At 32.1% G+C, this 18,730-nt stretch overlaps 2 protein-coding genes across 2 annotated transcripts; one reads left to right on the top strand and one right to left on the bottom strand.

Moving 5' to 3' along the window:
* Positions 1 to 5,248: 5,248 nt before the first annotated feature.
* On the top strand, positions 5,249 to 9,287 carry LOC106765287 (TBC1 domain family member 2B). Its single transcript, XM_014649857.2, has 7 exons — positions 5,249 to 6,502; positions 7,246 to 7,362; positions 7,835 to 8,013; positions 8,099 to 8,192; positions 8,272 to 8,349; positions 8,732 to 8,833; positions 8,952 to 9,287. Exons 1-7 carry the CDS (start codon positions 6,020 to 6,022, stop codon positions 9,084 to 9,086), a joined length of 1,188 nt encoding a protein of 395 aa, XP_014505343.1. The 5' UTR covers positions 5,249 to 6,019; the 3' UTR covers positions 9,087 to 9,287.
* Positions 9,288 to 10,889: 1,602 nt separating this feature from the next.
* LOC106763093 (fimbrin-5) lies at positions 10,890 to 17,389 on the bottom strand. Its single transcript, XM_014647270.2, has 15 exons — positions 17,140 to 17,389; positions 16,854 to 16,982; positions 16,593 to 16,763; positions 16,002 to 16,240; positions 15,743 to 15,914; positions 15,591 to 15,629; positions 15,370 to 15,438; positions 15,128 to 15,244; positions 13,820 to 14,031; positions 13,297 to 13,455; positions 12,961 to 13,160; positions 12,436 to 12,593; positions 12,061 to 12,157; positions 11,822 to 11,913; positions 10,890 to 11,430 (listed from the first exon to the last, which is right to left on the bottom strand). Exons 2-15 carry the CDS (start codon positions 16,938 to 16,940, stop codon positions 11,236 to 11,238), a joined length of 2,007 nt encoding a protein of 668 aa, XP_014502756.1. The 5' UTR covers positions 16,941 to 16,982; positions 17,140 to 17,389; the 3' UTR covers positions 10,890 to 11,235.
* Between the last annotated feature and the right edge of the window lie 1,341 nt (positions 17,390 to 18,730).

Raw genomic sequence — 18,730 nt, forward strand, 5'->3', positions numbered from 1 at the left:
ATTGCAGGACGACCACTGGACATGCCCTGTTGGGATTGGCCTCCCAACGGGATCCCGTCCGGACTGATGCCTCCCGGGGACATGCCTCTAGGGGATATGGACGGTTCTTCATGTGGCACATTGTCTCCACCATCCTGTGGTCTTCTTCGTCTACGTTTCTCGAATGCAACCTCTTCCTCCAACACAAGAACCCTCCTTTTAAGTTCTGCAACAAGACTTTGTTGCTCGTGTAAACTTTCCATAAACAACGACACCCACAGTACAATGCCCTTACCCTCGTCGAAGAAGTCGTCATTTCGCAAGCCCAACACACCAACAATGACGACAGCCAATGAACGCCACACCCACACCAATAACGAAGGCCTCCACTGCAACCCCAACGACCAACGACACTCAAATGGCGGAAAAAGAACCCCAAAACGATTTCCCAGCACTGTTACCCAAGAGAAATAACGTATCGGAGGAATTGGTGATTTCTGATGAAGCAGCGAAGAAAGATAACTTCAATCACATGAATCTGGTCAAGGGCAAAAGATGGAAATGAATTATTCAAATCTGCTCCAACTAGATGACGTCAAAATGTTGGTTTTTTTTTTTTTTAAAAAAATCGCCCAATAGGAAACTGACACGTGGCGTTGTTAAAGTAGTGTCAAAATGAGAGTGTCAAAATCTCGGCTTCCGAAACTAAAATAAGGAAGTTTTCTATTATATGTTTTGCATAAAACTAAGAAACAATAATGTAACTAATATAATTCTTTTGTTGTCATTTCATAACATTAAATATCTTTACTTTTTAAAAAAGTTTAAATAATGTATTAAATCACGTATTCTACTAATAATAATCGGTTAAGTAACGTTAATTAATTTTAAAAGAAAAACTTGTAGTCAAGCTGATAAAGTAAGTTTTACGTATGATTAATCTCGGTTCTTCGTATTTGATACGTCGGGTTGAATTTTTTAATTAGTTTTCTATATTATACTACTTAAAAGGTGTAAATATGTAAAAGTATTAATTTAAAATTTAATTATTAATTATGATGAAATAATTTAATATGTAAAGTTGATTGTGATTAATTTTTAAAAAAGTTTACTTAAAAGTTAATAATTTAATATAAAGTTAATGTAAAGTCTCGATCGTCCCATTTTTTCTGATCTAAAACGGAAAGAAACGACTGATTTTGCAACCCTAACTTTAACAAGCATTCATTTTTAAAAAATGGACAGTTACTTTTCATAAATTTGGTGAAGTTGTGAAATAAACGTTTTCTTTTTTTGTCCTTCTAGCTTTTTATGAGTTTTTTTTATCTTAAATAAAAATAAATAAATAATAATAATAATAATAAAAATAAATAATAATAATAATAAAAATAAATAATAATAATAATAATAGAAATAATAAATAATAATAATGACATAGCACGTGAAGGTGAATGGTCGTTATCTTTGTGGCAAAGGATGTAGGTTGGTATAATCACTCTGTAGTTGTTTCCTTTTATTTGTTTTTTTTTCTTCCTTATTCCGTAAGATATTTTCTTGCTTCCTCTATTAATATATTCAAATAATGTTTATTTTAACCCAAGTACTAATTAATACTAAATTTTTCATAAGTATTTTTGTATAGAAAAAAAATTGTTTATGTAAATTAAAATTAACTTATGTATATGTTAATTTCTAAATATTATTTCATCTCATTTTTTTAAATTTTTATTTTCTAACCTTTGAATAGATTAATTTTAATTTTTGTATAATTTTTTTTCTTTTTTTTCTGAAATTTATAATTTTGAATTGAGATTGCCTATCAAAATAAAAGAAATACTGATTAATCATTGCTATGTACTCTCGAAATGTAAAAAATTTTGTGGATGAAATGAAATGGCCACGAGCCGATGAAGAACGGCTTAAATATTTTGATTCAGGAAGAAGGTGGGTCCCACGTCAACATCAACCGGCTGGTTCGGCCCAATGTGAAAAACGGAGCCGGCCCATGTAACAAGAACGAACACAACCTTGTCGGGAATTAATCTAATGCAACTCTTTTCTATTAAATAATATTTAGCTTACTAAATGATTTTTAGCATAATTTTATAATAATTCACACAGTTAACCAATACAAAACATTGTTAATATAATTAATAATTAAAATATATTATAAATAATAATTTATGACAAAATAACCATATACAATCTCTATATTTTTATATTATAATTTAAATACTAAGTAAAACAAATTGAATGAGGTTGCTTGAAACTTCTGTAAGGCTTATCCATAGCTTTGAGAATAAGAATAGTCTTAGCCACAGATGATTTCTTCCATTTGGAGCTAGTGAAAGGATGGGCCTACCTAACGGGCCCAGTGGGCCCCACTTATATCAGTTTTGATCAAATCTAAACAATCATTTTGTGGGCCATAAAACAGTAACGTAACTACAAAACACATGTAAACAAAATATGTGTGCTCACCTTTTCCTTTTATAAATTAGGCCTTCACTTTTACCAATTAATATGATTGAAGATATAAATCAAACGCGTGAAAAGCATGGGAATTATTATTTTGTTGGGTAAAAAAACTTTTTTTTTTTTATTTTTTTCTGAAAAACAAATCACGATTAGGATGTCAAAAGAAATACGGATGGATAGGAAATAGATACTGTAAATATATATATATTTTAAGATAACAACGTATATGTATGTTAATGGAGTGATACAAGATAGTGTTTATATTTACATGTACTTATAATTATTAATATTTAATTTATCAAAATATTTTTATATTATGTTTTAGTTTATATCATTATATCTTGAATGTGATTTAATATTTATTTTTATATTTTATTTAGATTTATATTAATTTTAGTTTATTTGAATTTTGTTTGAAATTTATGTAAGCATCGCATTATATTTTATTTGAATTTATATCAATTGTTAAGATAAAAGAAAAATATATTGAAAATAAATAAATAAATAAAATTTAAAAGTACTTTAGATACTAAGACTAGTGTTTGAGGTGTAAGGTTAAGATCTCCACATATTTCTTCACTTTTTTTTAGTTAATTTAGGTTGTCATGAATATTTTTAATTAGTGTTTTTCTTTGTCTAAATTCAAAATTGTCCCATTATATCCGTTAAAGGTATTCTGATACTGAAGTTGACAATTAATTTGATCAGGGATTACAGTAAAATCTTAAACTCTCAATAAATGCAATAACTTATCTTGTTACCTTCTATCTCTATTTATAGATTTTGAAATAAGCTTGTAATTAGTATAATTGTAATTACAATCTAATCATAGTCTATTTTCCACTAAGTAATTCTTATTAGTAATCTTAATATGAATTGTGTTAAAGGATTCCTGTTGAGATCGATCAACCTTTGTGTCTTTCATTTACACGATTGTGTAGTAAATTAATATATTGTTTACTAACGATTTTAATCAGTTGATATCTAATGATATTTTGTAACAATTTATTCGGATAGATTGTTTTTTCTTGTGGTTAAATCCGATCGATCATTCTATAGATTCGTATTCTCATCCAATAGAACTAGTATTAAACTATAAATAGACAATATCTTAATTATTTGAATGTTTTTTTTTTTGGTTTGAATTTGAATTTGAGACTCACATAGTCATTGGCACGACTATGGCACTTAAAAATTGAAAATAATTTATGAACACTGTGCATGTTCTGCGAAATCGTATTCAAGAATCCTTGTAACGTGATGCATTCAAATTTTGAACTATTCCTTCTTACTAATCATCCTTTTGACTTTATAATAAAATCTATTTCCTGATAATTAAGTGCATCGTTATTTTAATGAGTGACCGAAAGTAAACGTTACTTTCACCACAAGTTAATTTCAATTAATTACTTATACACTCAATTTTACTTTCATTTTTTAATAATAAATTTCAATTCTCAACATAAATTTATAAACGTGATAATCCAGATTTCATTTTCATTTTGATGTATGACTTTAATTCGTCTTACAAAATAATACCATAATATCTCACTAGATAACTATCCCTCATATATCTTTCATAATTCATAAACTAATTTAAGATATGAATTCCTTAATTTTTTTCATTATCTATAATTATGGATTTAATGACCCCTTAAATGCATAAATTTAAGGATTGTATAAAATCCATATTCATGATGGCAAAATAATATTTTTATGGGCCATAAAATCTGCTGTGTATAAAAATGAATACTTTAATGGATATAAATGAAGTAGTTGATCTTTTATTTTTTCTATGTATTTATTAACGTGATAATACAGGTGAAAAACGAGGTATCCCATCCCATATTATGTGGTGTCAACCTATTAATTGGGGGCATACAACTTCTTAAACCCTTCTTAATTATTTATAAATGAATAAAGATAGTTAGACAATATTTTCTTGACAATATTTGAACATCATCATAGGTCGTGTGATTGGTCTATGATGGTGTCATTGTGTCATTTGGACCAATTACACAATGACATATATGATGATGTTCAAATGTTGTCAAAAAAAATGTTGTCTATATATCATTATCTTTTATAAATATATTAATAAATATTCAAATACTAAAAAAGCATGTCACAGTATACTAATAAATCAAACAGTAATTATTTAATTACCTGATCATCTTATTAGATTTGAAGTAATTAAAAGTATTAAATTGTAAAAGATTACCAAACTTATTTTGCCTCTGTACGATTAACCCACCAGTGAAACAAAATAGGAAAAAGGAAACATCATTAAATATACTTACAGTTTAATTATTTACACGACTTAAATAGATTTTCTACATCATACCATTATTACTCCATAGATATGTAAACAATTATACAGTGAAATTTTAATTTCATTAAATAGTTAATTTCACTCATATATATGATATATCTTTCTACACATCCTTATATTTCTAACAAAAAAAATTAATAAAAAAGTATTCAATTGCTTCAACTACAATATACATTCAATATTTACCATAAAAATAAAAATATCATAAAGAATTTAGAACTGTTGATTTAATATAAAAAAATACAAAATTCTGGAGGACACAATGCGAGACAGAAGTCTAAGAAAAAGACACAAGACATTATCTCCTAAATTTGAAAAGTGCAGCAGAATCACTGAACATGTCCAAAACATTTTTTTTCATCAATGATGCATTTTAATCCATTCACCTAATGAACGTTATAATAATAATAATTATTATTATTAATAATTTTTATAATAAATATAATATATGAAAAAGGTGAAATTTAAACGAGTGAGAAAAATGAAAGAAGAGAAAGACGAAAGCGAGCGTTTGTAGCAGAGGCCAGAGGCAGCGACCAGCTCAGATCGGCATCCCTATTTCTCCGTTCTGTTTTTACATTCTTTCTATGCAAAAATTCTCCCTAAATTCCAGCCTTTTATTCTTCTCTCTTTCTTTCTATTCCCTTCTTTTCTTCATCTTATTACCCATTTCAAGACCTAATCTTTTCTAATCATTCCTCTCTCTTATCTTGCATTCATCTTAAAGGATCTCTAATTTTCCTCATTTTCCCTTTTTTTTTTCTATGTTCTTTCCCACCTCTGTCTTTCTGGGTCTCATCTTATCTCTCCTATCTTGAATATTCAACCCTCTTCTTTTTTTTGTCCACAATTCACATTTTGAAGTGTTTTCAATAGACTCACCCAAGATATTTGAGCTCAATACATAAAAGGCTCAAGCTTCCCCCAGGATGCAGAAAGGGTCTTTCAAAGCTTGTCCCTTTTTTTATAATTTCTGACTCCAACCTTTGTTTCCCCAAATCTTGTTGCACCCATTTTGTTTCTGACAACTTTGCGGCGTCTCCTCACCTAATCTTAAGCACCCAGGTCCTTGGAATGGACCTTTTCACGGTTTCAGACTAGTGGGTAATTTTGTTATTTGACGAGGTCCTTCCTTTTCCCAATACATAAGACAACCTAGTCTGAACACCGAAGGGAAGCCAAGCCCAGCCCTTTGTTGTGGCAGTCTTTCTTGATCCGACACAAGAAAAAATGTATGGGACCAAAAGCAAAATTGACCTTGCCTTTGAATACCAATCTCAGGTAGCAGTTTTGAGGCCCAGCATCCATTCCAGGAGGGCAAATCTGACTGTGAAATTCCAAGACCTTTATGGATTCACGGTGGAAGGGAATGTGGATGATGTGAATGTGTTGAATGAGGTAAGGGAGAAGGTGAGGCAACAGGGAAGAGTTTGGTGGGCATTGGAGGCCAGCAAGGGGGCAAATTGGTATTTGCACACTACCATCGGGCAAAGCAGTGCTCTTACATCCTCCTTAAAATTCTCAGCTCTGACCAATGCTATCACGTTGAAGAAGTTGATCAGGAAGGGGATACCCCCAGTTCTCAGGCCTAAGATTTGGTTTTCCTTGTCAGGGGCAGCCAAGAAAAAGTCCACCGTGCCTGACAGTTATTATGATGATTTGACCAAAGCTGTGGATGGGAAGGTCACCCCTGCTACTCGGCAGATAGATCATGTGAGGAGCTCACCCTTTTCTTTTCATGATCATCGCACTCAGTTGGGTTTGGTTTTGAATTCGATCAAGTTTCTTTATTATGGTTCTGGGCATCGGGTTTGTTTGGTTGCCTTTTATTTAACAAGTGTTTGCAGGTTTGTGGATCATTTTCGAATGAATTTGATGGAGTAATCACTTTGTATGGACTTTGCGTTGTGCCTTCTGACAAAAATTTCAGACAGAATCTTGCTGCAGATTTTGATGAATGATTCTCTGCGTTGCTTTTGTGTTTTTTCCCCCTATGAGTAAAATTTTGTATCTATGGATGCTATGATTTTGAGAATTAAGGAAGATCTGCAGGAATTGAAGCATTTGTCAGCCCTATGTTTGTAACCTTTACAATTTGTAGGATACTTGAGCCCTGTTGGTATATCGCATTTGAATAATTTACACAAAATTTGGTTGAGGCAAAACGTGGCTTTGAGTAAAAGCTGATCAGAAAGAGATGGAATTTTGTGTGATCCTTGGTATACAAAATGTAGGTTTTTTGTATATTTGTTGGGATGTGGATGCTGTTTGTCTACTTGATTTACAATGTGCACTTTATGGTTTTGGAAATGCAGCTGTTATAAGGGTGTTTGATGCTATCCTTAAAATGATGTTTGATTATTGATTATTGTTTGAGAATAATTTGAACCTGCCCACTTGTTATAATGCTAATTACGATTATTCTGTTTCTAATCATTCCATTAACACGCTTGCAGGACCTACCCCGAACCTTCCCTGGCCACCCGTGGCTGGACACTCCTGAGGGGCATGCTGCTCTCAGGCGTGTTCTCGTTGCTTATTCCTTCCGTGATTCTGATGTTGGGTATTGTCAGGTAGGTTTGCTCTGTTCTTTCTTTTGAAGTAGTGTCTCTCTTCGCAGTACATGAAAGACAAAATTCTGACTTGTTATGTGTCTGTATTAGGTACTTGAAGAGAAAATATCTTTTATGTGGCTTCCTTTTTCAATCAAATAATGCTTATTCACAGCATGAACAAAAAAACGCTTCTTCTATTCTTTTTTCATCCGTGATTAGATGTTATATGTTCACAAAAAATAGCAACATTCTGGTTGAATATTCTCTTGTAAATTAACGACATGGTGTGACTGAAGCATGGATCAATTTATATGTTGTTCCCACGTTTGTTTTTCTCAACTGCTGTATTTTATAGCACCAGAAAGTTTCACCAGTTAAATTGAAGTTATACTCAACAACACTTGGTTGTTTACTTGAAAATTAAGTATATCGAATGCATACTTGGGTACATATCTTCTCAATTGCTAACTCTACTGTAATACTGCTCCAGGGATTAAATTACGTGGCAGCATTGTTGTTGCTTGTGATGAAGACAGAGGAAGATGCATTTTGGATGCTTGCTGTCTTGTTGGAGAATGTCCTGGTGAATGACTGTTACACAAACAACTTGTCAGGATGCCATGTGGAACAAAGAGTGTTTAAAGATTTACTGGCTAAGAAGTGTCCAAGGTAATTTCACATGATGTGTTAACTGTGTATCATATGTGTTTGATTCCCAGTATACCTTCTGAAAACTGTAGTGATGGAAACGCAGGATTGCTAGTCATTTAGAATCTTTGGAATTTGATGTTTCCCTTGTTGCCACCGAGTGGTTCCTCTGCCTCTTCTCCAAAAGCCTGCCTTCCGAGGTTAGAATAATGCGGCAATAAATTCTACATCAAAAAATGTTAAATTGTTCCTCATATTAACACTTCCTCCATGGATCAGACAACTCTTCGCGTGTGGGATGTTATCTTCAACGAGGGTGCTAAGGTTATATTTAACGTGGCCTTGGCAATCTTTAAGGTACCACTACCTTAGCCCTTTATTTTTTTTGGGTTAGATATGTTTAGTTCTTAAACTATAATGCGATTTTCTCGTTTTCATTGCTATCAAACTTAAATTTTGATCTTGCTGAAAATCTCTCATCGACTAGAGATAAAGTCAATTCATAAATGGATGCAAATTTCACCTCTTACAAGCCTTGTGAGGTTGAGTTAGATTTAAAGTTCACTTCTAAACGATCCTGTTAGGTCTCTATACTTTAAGTATAAAGACCTAACAAGATCAAAATTTGAAATAGGAAAAAAAAAATCAAAATCGTGTTATAGTTTAGGACTAAAAAGGTAACTATTTTTTTATTGAACATTTGAAAGGATGCATGAACAATGGTGATTGCAAATTTCAGATGAAGGAAGATGAGTTGATACTAACCCATCATGTTGGCGAAGTGATCAACATTTTGCAGACGACCACGCATCATCTATTTGATCCAGACGATCTATTGACAGTAAGACAAACTCTCACTATCTTATTGAATGCTATGAGAAGAAGAGAAGCACTACAAGGAATAAGATTCACGCATTTAATAATGCAATTGTTGAATGAAAATTTAATTGTGTTTGCAGGTGGCATTTGATAAGATAGGATCAATGACAACAAACACGATATCAAAGCAAAGGAAGAAACAAGAACCTGAAGTGATGAAGGAGCTTGATCAGAGGATCAGACGGTTAAATTCCCTTAGAACAGATGACAAATAGCATTAGCTTTCATGTCTTTTGGGTTTTTTTTTTGGTACCTTTCGTTACGTTACGTTTCTCTAATTTAATCTGAAATGGTATCGCCCTCGGGGCATGACACAAGCCCTGTTCATTTCAGGATGTTTGTAGGTCATTAAGTGTAAATTTGGATACGGACATAATAATCTATTAATTAATCTTATAATTTCTATCAACATCTAATTTCACCCCTCTTCACTCATATTCTCTTATAATTAAAATATAATAATGTTGAAAGTTCTAGATCGACTAAAAATATTGACTAGAAATAAAAACAATTTACATTTATATAAGTGAGATTAAGTTAAGTTTAAAATTTATTTTTTAATAAATATATTTGTAATATTCTATTTATATCAAAACAAAGATGATTTTGTTTCATGTATTGGAAATATCTTAAGAACATTGAATATTGGTTGGTTGGTTACATGTCGCGAATTAAGCGCTTTATTTAGTCAGAGTTCTTGATAAAAGGGATTAGATTTTCTTGCACACAGTTGAAAAAGAAGCTTTAGCAACGCTGAATAGGAATGAATTGATGAATGAAGTATGAAAAGGAATTTATTATGACGGTGTGTATGAATAAATGCGATCCCGTGGTTCCTGAGCTGTTTGCCATCTTCTGCTTCAATTTCTACGTTTTTCTTTCTTAATTCTGGAGAATCAAGCATACAGCAAAAAAACTATATATTTTTTCTACCCTTAAGTAAGAATTCATATTCAAATATTATAAATCTAAAATCTTATTTAAAGAGATGAAATTTACCATTATTCTTTATGGTATAGTATATGGTGGAGTTGATTGCAACTTTTCATCTAATGACAAGCTTGATAAGCAAAGATGGACTACCATGGATGAATTTAAATGAGGACATTCGTTTTGAATATATATTTTAATTTTTTCATTTTCTTTTTTGGAGGTTAGAGTTGTATATGTTGATGTGTTCGGTGCAACAATCAACATCGGTTCTGTACTTCTGTTCATAATGACAGTCGATGAAAGTTGCAAAGATCAACAAAACGGTGCCCTATTTGGGTTCTTCTAATTATATATAGATAGTTGAAGCTTTAGAAGGTTTTATTCACCAATGTTTTTACATGAGCTAAAAGCACATAATTTTTGTAATTTTAAATACTAACAGAGAAATAAAATAATGATTTAAAAAACGTTAAATTTTCAGGAAAACATATTTAAATTTTTTCTCTAAATGCAACCTAAATCATTCTGTAATGAAAAATCATTTCACTACAAAGTTATCGGTGAGTTATTTCACTAAGCTTAAGAATGAGACGTGTTCACTCAGGTTATAGTAGAGTCCATGATCATCTATGGAAGGTACTGCAGAAGAAATAGATTTGTATTTGATAGCAATTAAAAATGTGTGAATAGATCATAACTAGGGTAAGAATAGAACACGAAGCCACATAAAGTTTATCTAGGACTACATCAAGGGTTGACTTTGAAACCTTATCTGTTTACGTTAGTCTGGAATCAGCATGCTACTTTATTAAGATAATATAATTGTAGTTTAGAAAATTAATAGAGAAAATATAAGGTTAAACGAACTTTGAGAGCTGAAGGTTTTTGACAAAATGATGAAATGAATAATTCCTTTGAGATGTTTTCTATAATAAAACAGTATTGTTCGGAAAGTAAAAATGTATTACATTATGCGATGTTTATACTGTTCTGCTGGCTTTGTTGACAACAGAGTTAAGAAAGTTTAAGGGCAATAAAAAAAAAAAAGTTGGCATACAAGGTATTCAATTGACATACATAGCATGAACTAGCATAAATAATCACTGGTTCTTTTCATCCACTTCAATTCGTATCTGCATACACCGCATTAAAAATAATCTTAATTGGACGGAAAACAAAAGAATGCCTTCCACCCATAATTATTATTGGGAAATTTCGCATGCAATTTTCATCAAAGAATATGCCTAAGTACAAAAAATCTAAAATAAGAATTTACAATATCCTTATTATCTGTGGTTTTTCATAATAAACAATAAGCTTTCTTTCGAACAGGGAACCGAGAGGTTGGCATCTTCTTTTAGTTGTATAAACAAAATTGTGTTTTGTGTCCGTTCATTCTCGATTGGATATGGTTTTCTTCAACCTTTCTACTTAAGCAGTGCTGGGATCCTCCGAAGCATCATCATCATTAACGGACAAATTGGATACCTCGTCAACTACATCTGCTTCGTTTTCACTTTCCATCGGAGTTGCAGGCGTTGCTTCACGTTGGCTGTGGTCTTCAGGTTTCTTCAGGCTCCAATGCATTATGCTAGCAGTTAAAGTGAGTATCATCTTCTGGTTGACCTGTCAAGGTTAAATGCAAGATAAGGGAGAATATCTAGTTAAGCACTAATATAATAAATGTGCAAGATTTACTAATGGCCTGTTTTGAAACATTTATGTGGGCAGGAAGCCCAATGAAAAGATATATTTAGATACTAGAAAAAACTTTTTTTTTCCATAAACATTATTTACTTTGGATAAATGACACGAGCTCTCCGTCATTTACAACAATCAATCAATTGTTGAAACGTACTATTTCAATTTTAAGAACTCAGAAGCATCATGTATCTATAATCCTATAAAAGAATATTTACTGGAGACTGCAATCTATTAAATAAAAAACTGTCCTTTTCCATGGACAACTCTAGCGTGATTACTAACAAAATTATGTTTAAAACACCTAGAAACTTACCTCCATTATGTCTTCAGGTAACAGGAAAATGGAACACCCAAGTTTTCGGGCAACACTGATTATATACGTTGCATTCAACTTCTTATCTTCATCTGTAATTCAAGACAGAATAATTTGAAATTTCCAGTTGTTGCCTATAAGGTAAGCATATTCTCATCATATTAATATCAAATATGATTGTTGAGAAATTAAAGAGTTCCAGACAGAATTCTAGAAGCATAAATTCCCAGTTGGCATACCAGTCTCCCCTTTAGTAACAAGACTCCAGTTGACAACCCTTGGCTCCACGGCACTCAAAAGCTCAAGGAAGAAAACGCCACTGGAAAGATTCTTATCCTGATGAAGCAGAATACATAAACATTAACAATGAGTTGTAGTCCAAATCAAAGCAACCATCGAGTACATTGTCCTTCATAAAAACTGAACGATCTTTTTCTTCATTCAAAAGCCTTAATAAAATTACTTAGTGCTATTGATAACAGATTCCTGTGATTTTGATCCAAAAACAAGCAGTACAAACAAATGTACGGATAATTGTTATAGAGAAATGTAAATTAAGAGTACCAATAACTGTATAATCACACACACATAACTCTGAATAGATGGTTCTGTACCTTGAAACTTTCCATTTCAGAAGTCCTTCCTGATTTTTTCACTTTATTGTTTGCCCAGTTTAGAATATCAGCATCGGTAATCTCTTTACCTTGGGAATGAGATCTCAAATTTTTCAGAAGTTGAAGCATATTAAACCTCATCAGCTGCCACAAAAAAGCTGGGGACAAAGAATAAAGAAGATGAATATTCCCTAATATGGGCTGGATTAAAGCTTTATGTTTTGTATTACGTATAACATATATCCTTTTTTGTATACAGCATAGATAAGCGCTATAGAGAACATTCTGATATTCCTCAGTAATGAATCACAAAAATATATCCTGGCTATTGACAATCTTTAGTTGGCAGAATTACCTAGAGAGAATTGAAGCATAAAATAATGCATTGACCCAACAAAATAACCAATGGATGATGACAAAACAGAATTCAAGCAGATGTTAAAAGACAGGAAACCCACCACACAATTATAAAAGGTTCTCTACCAATAAGAAATCATCACAAAAAGGGGATAACATGACACTCACCCACTAAGAGCTTCTTATTCCCTTGTACAAAATCATTGCCAGCAACATTCACTAATGAAAAGTTTAGGTCCTTCCCAATCTGTATAACTTGGTTGCAATTCTCAACTTTTCGGAACGGCATCTTAATAGGAGGCTTTGTGGCAAGTTTCCAATTGACAGATCCTGGTGAAACCTTGTCAAGAACTTCTAATAGAACCCATCTACATAAAAGGAAATAAGGACAATCACAATCAATAAAGGTTAAAGAAAATATTAAAATGACATAAGTTGAAAACTGAAATGATAAGAAAATAGAAGACGCAGATGGTGAGCCAACAGAACAATGGAAGAACTTGCCCATTTCTGACATCCTCAAAAACATTATTGACATAAGTAGCAATTCCAAGACTGTTAATCCACAGTCTGAAGCATCGTTCTTCCCGAGATGTCTCTACATCATCAGTCATCATCTCAGCAAAGGACATTTTCTGACTGTCAACTGTTGTAAGACCATTCCTGCAAAAGTACAAGTAACAGATATTGGATTTATTTAAATGAAATTTACAATCTGAATCAGCTTGAGATCCATTCTGTACTGTATACGTCTAACTTAAACTTTCACTGAACCTTCCCTAACAAATGAATCAATTAGAGAGATCCATATCCATTACTTGTACTCAAAGGCCTATTTCACGATAATCATAACAAATGAAATACATAAGCTTAAGTGACAATGTTACATGATACATGAGCCACCCCCACCCCATTCACAGAAAGACAGAGCAAAGCATGAGTTATTAGAAGCACATCCCAAAATGTTCTTATTGTATGAATTTTCAATGAAAAAATTAGCACACTGCAACTCCTTAACTAACCATACCTATGCTGGAAAATTTGAGCAACAAATGCAAGATTAAGATTAGGCGATCCCTCCACTATGTCCTTTGGAGTGAGGTATCTCTTGCAATCTAATTTCTCTGCCTGCTCAAGAACCAAGCTGGCCCTTTCCGTTGGATCACTTGCTGCTAAGGCAGATGGGCCAGCCACTTCTGGGGCAAGAGCATTAAGCAAGTAAGCATAAGCCTCTCCATCCTGCAAAAAGAAGATATTGTAGATACAATAGACACATGAAATTTGTAATCATATTATATCTCACAACGAAAACATCTGCCAACCACGTAAAAAACTAGCCATAGAATGATTCAGCAATTGGCATGATGTACAGCTGTATAGTGAATCTTTTCCTTGAAAACTGGTCTATGGTTGTCAAGGCCAACAACAAGAAGGTCCACAGTTTCTTTACTGGTTTAAAAGACACAAAATAAAGGCAGTGTTGGGTATAGGAAAAGGTTACCAAGAAGGAATACTGAAATAATATTCCATTCATGTCCAAAATTATTTCTACCATGGTTATCAAACTCTCGAGTTAACTCGTAAACTCGAGTTTACGTTCCCAGACATGGCTTCCGAGTTAACTTGGAAGTAAACTCGTTTTCTGCGTAAACTCAGTAGAATCGATTGTGAAATCGGTAGGATTGTGTAGAATCGTGAGTTTGGAACAATTCTGCAAGCTTGAAAAGGGAAAAAATTAAGAAAGATGAGGTCGTTTGGGGTTTAGGGTTTCATGACCTGATTATCACTATCTCTCGTGTGCCTGTGTCTCTCCATGGCACTGCTACAATTATTTTTTTATTATATATTTAATGAAATGCATCAAAATTAATGACAATAATCCAAGTATTTATGTTTTACAATATTTATTTTTATGAACATTATATATAAATTTTATTTATTTAAAGTTAGAGCAATGGTATCATAACACACTTTTACATTCATTTGACACAAAGTATAAAGGTAAAGTGGTCATAAAAGTGTAAAGTTTTGTATTTTTTCAAGAAAGAAGAGAGTAAAAAGTAAGAAAGGATAGTGTCAAATGAATGTAAAGAAATTAGGTGTCAAAAAATCCTTTTTCTTAAATTTATATAATTTTGTAAACTTATTTGAATTAAGATATTATTTGTATAATTTTTTTTCATCTGAAGTAAACTCTAACGAGTTTATGATTTGAGTTTAAGAGTCGAGTTTACTCGACTCTCACGAGTTTACGTAAACTCTCGAATTTGATAACCTTAATTTCTAGAAGAGCAAGTCAACATGCAAATGCAAACTTAGTACGAATTTCCCTCACCTTTAGGTCAGACGAGAAGTTTGTAACTTGTTTCTCATATCCAGCTTTCTTCAAGTGGAAATTCATCCATTTCAGTAAAACCTTTTCAGGTGCTAAACTGATAAGCTCTTCCACCTCCTGCACACATGTTACAATATAATATAGTGGTTTATTTCAATCACATTTCTGACATGTAAAGGAAAGGAAGAAAACATTGTATTTCGTAAACTACAAACAAAAGGAACAATATTATCCAATATCACCTTGTCATCTTCCACTAATTCCACAAGTTGAGGAGTTTTCTTCAGATTGAGATCAGCTAACAATTGAATCTAATGTTGCCATCGTAATGAAAAGTCAAACAAACAAAAAAGATAGCATAAGTTTACATGTCTTAGCAATGAATAATCAACTCATTCTGGTGTCCACCTTCTAATCTGAGTTCCATATTAAGGAAGGAGGGGGAGGAGTTTCAGTAGTTTACCTTAATTACTTGGGAAATCAGACCAAGTATCAGATGGGGCTACAAAAACCAAATAGGAAAGTTTTGAAAAATAAAGCAAGTTAAAGTCGATCGAATGAAACAAAAGGAATCTGGAAACATGAAGAGAGGGACAAAAGAAGGATTAAACCTACTCTTCCTTCAATCAGATCCTGTGTACCAATATTAACCACTGTGCAACCAATAGCCTTGGCCGAATTCAGGCCCAGGGTATGGTTCTCATTCCTTTCCCATGGATTAAGAACTTTTTTTGTGTTAATAGCTCGCTCGTCTATGGTCCCAGGAACAGCAACATTAATAAGCTTGCTGGAGAAATAAAATAAATTAAGTCAGGGTGGAAGAAAAGGGAGACAATTTTGTTTTAAACGAGTCCATATTGATTCATGACACTACCAGAGAAGGACTCCATCTTTTGCAAGATCAAACAATGCATCTGTTGATGGATCAATTGGAAGAAACTGACCCAGGAATTTGTCTTCAGCCAAGCAGTTGTTAATATGTGCGACATAAGAAGCTTTCTCAGATTCATTAATGGCATGATGAAAAGTTGTTGTAGCTGTCTTCAAAAATGAAGAAGAGCTTTTTGAACCACCATCTTTAGCTGTTGCTTGGGCTTGCAGATTTAAATGTGCCTGCCATTCAATGTCACTGATTAAGTTGCTATGTTCAATGTAAATATAAATATAATAAATACCTACAAAATTACTCATATACAAATTAGTATATACCAGCTCACGCAGATATTTAAAAGTAAAACAAAAAAAAAAATAACAGCTTCGTTTCGTGTTAAGTGCACATACATGAAAAGCTAAGAGTCAATTTGAACATCAAATGACATTGTAACAAATATTATCCAAAAATTTCTTTGGGATATCAATCAAAAGGTCATTCTTACAAACACGTAAAAACTAAATTAAGAAACACATGAACGTATAGGAGCATAAACCTAGCTTTTAACTTTTCCGGAGGTAAATAAAAACTCACCCTTAAGAAGGACTCGAAATCAATGTCTTCATCCATGTTCTCATATGACCGTGCCAAAACACCCCTAATCTCATCCTCGGTGAACAGTTCAGAAAAAATCTTCAATTTCTTAAAAATAGCAGGCAAATCTCCGACAGTAACACGTCCCAACTGATTCCTTTCCGACACATACTAAAAGAAACATAATAAACAGAAGGCGCGTTTGAGTCCGAGGTTGCGGTTTCGACGAAAAACAATACAAGAAAGGAAGAAAATACAGACCTTAGATTTGAGTGTTCGAAGTTCGACTTGAGTGAACTGGCTCTGAAGCTCTTGATCAGAAACAAGGACGCCGACGAAACTAGACATGTTTGACTATGTTGAAGAAAAAGTATAAACACCGGAATAACACTGACACGATAACACACAAAATGAAACGTTCATGAGCCAATATACATAACGCATTCAAATTCAAAATCAAACATGCGTGAATATCCAATCACACGGATCCAAGGTGAGATTGCGACAAGACACGAAGCGCTTGAGAAATGAGAATTGAGAAAAGTACCTAAGAGAGTCACAAAAGGAGAGAGAGATTCAAATGTCTCGTCATCGTTTCTGCACGGAGTTTCTTTCTTCTTCTTCTTCTTCTTCAGAGAGAGAGATAGAGAGAAAGGTGTTTGTTTGAATGTCCGAAAGAGGAAATGGGGTTGGGAGAAAAAAACGTGTTGGCGAAAGGACCCGCGAAGACAAAGGGAATGGAACGCAAATAATCAAATCAAACGGAACCCACGCTTTCACTCTCTGCTTTCCTATTTCCCTCTATATTAAACGCCAACGACACCTGGCATCACTTCACACTCTTCTTTTCTTCCCTTTCTTCCTTTTCTTTTTCTTGCTTTTTCACCAACCAAATATATCTCACCTTTTTTATACAAATAATTTTTTTACATTTAAATTGATATTATATTTTCTTATTTTTTAAAATATACAAAAATTACAATTTTATGACCATTTTATCTTTGTGTATGTGTCAAATAAATATAGGAATATATTATGATAATACTGTAATTTTTAAAAATATACAATTTGACAAAGATAAAAATTTTTACATTCATTTAACATTATTATTTTTATTTTTTATTTTCTTTTTTTTAAACACTACAAAAATTTACTTTTTTAATATTATTTTATCTTTACTAAGTTATGTCAAATAAATGTTAATGTATGTTATGTTAGTCTTATTTTTTTTTTCCTCTTTTCATACTAGTAATAAAAGTAAATAAATTAGATAGTTTTTTTCAAATATTAAATAATAATCAATCATTTTAATTAATCTCTCATTTTAATTAATCTCCCATTTTCAACACTTCAAAATTTAAAATATGTTAATATAAAAATTGATTATCAAAATTATTATTTTGGAGATTGTTCATGCACATTAATTATTTAAAAGAAAATTAATAATATCTAATGGTTTACTCCACACGTGTCAACGTAAAAAAAAATAAAAAAATATAACCTCGTACCGACATTTATTTCGCTTTCCTTAATATACACTTCAACACTTAAGAATTTGCACGTTTATCTTTGAGACTAAGGTATCGAGTAAATATACAAAACAAAACTTGTTTGAACATATAATTTTCCGAAAACTACGTATAAACACGAACATCAATTCGAGAAATTGTATATTTCTAATGTGATGTTAAACTAGGAAGATAGTTGAAAAAAATAAATTTGCAAAGAAATAGAAGGGTATGCATGGGATAATAAACTTGATTACGTAGTTGCATTAAACCTCTTGATACATCATGGTCCAACCTCCTAACTATCTCGTTCCTTTCGCATTCTAACATACCATTATTGACATTTTTAATTTTCAGACGAAATTACTCTTATTAAACTTTCAAACAAAACACGTTTTTTCTTTTTTTTTTTCAGAAAAAGAGTATTTCTTAATTCTTATATTGGAAAAAATAAATTTAAAAAAATTTACATTAAATTTTATATATTTTTTTTAGTTCAAATTTCATTAAGAATAAGTGTTGAAAACAAAACATTGTTTAAATAACTACTTTTTGGTAGAGGTTGAATAAAGAAAATAGTGATACTAATAATATTTACTTCTTTATTTAAAGTTTTATGATTTTTTTTAT

Source organism: Vigna radiata, chromosome 6 (assembly GCF_000741045.1).
Source record: "Vigna radiata var. radiata cultivar VC1973A chromosome 6, Vradiata_ver6, whole genome shotgun sequence".
NCBI lineage: Eukaryota > Viridiplantae > Streptophyta > Magnoliopsida > Fabales > Fabaceae > Vigna > Vigna radiata.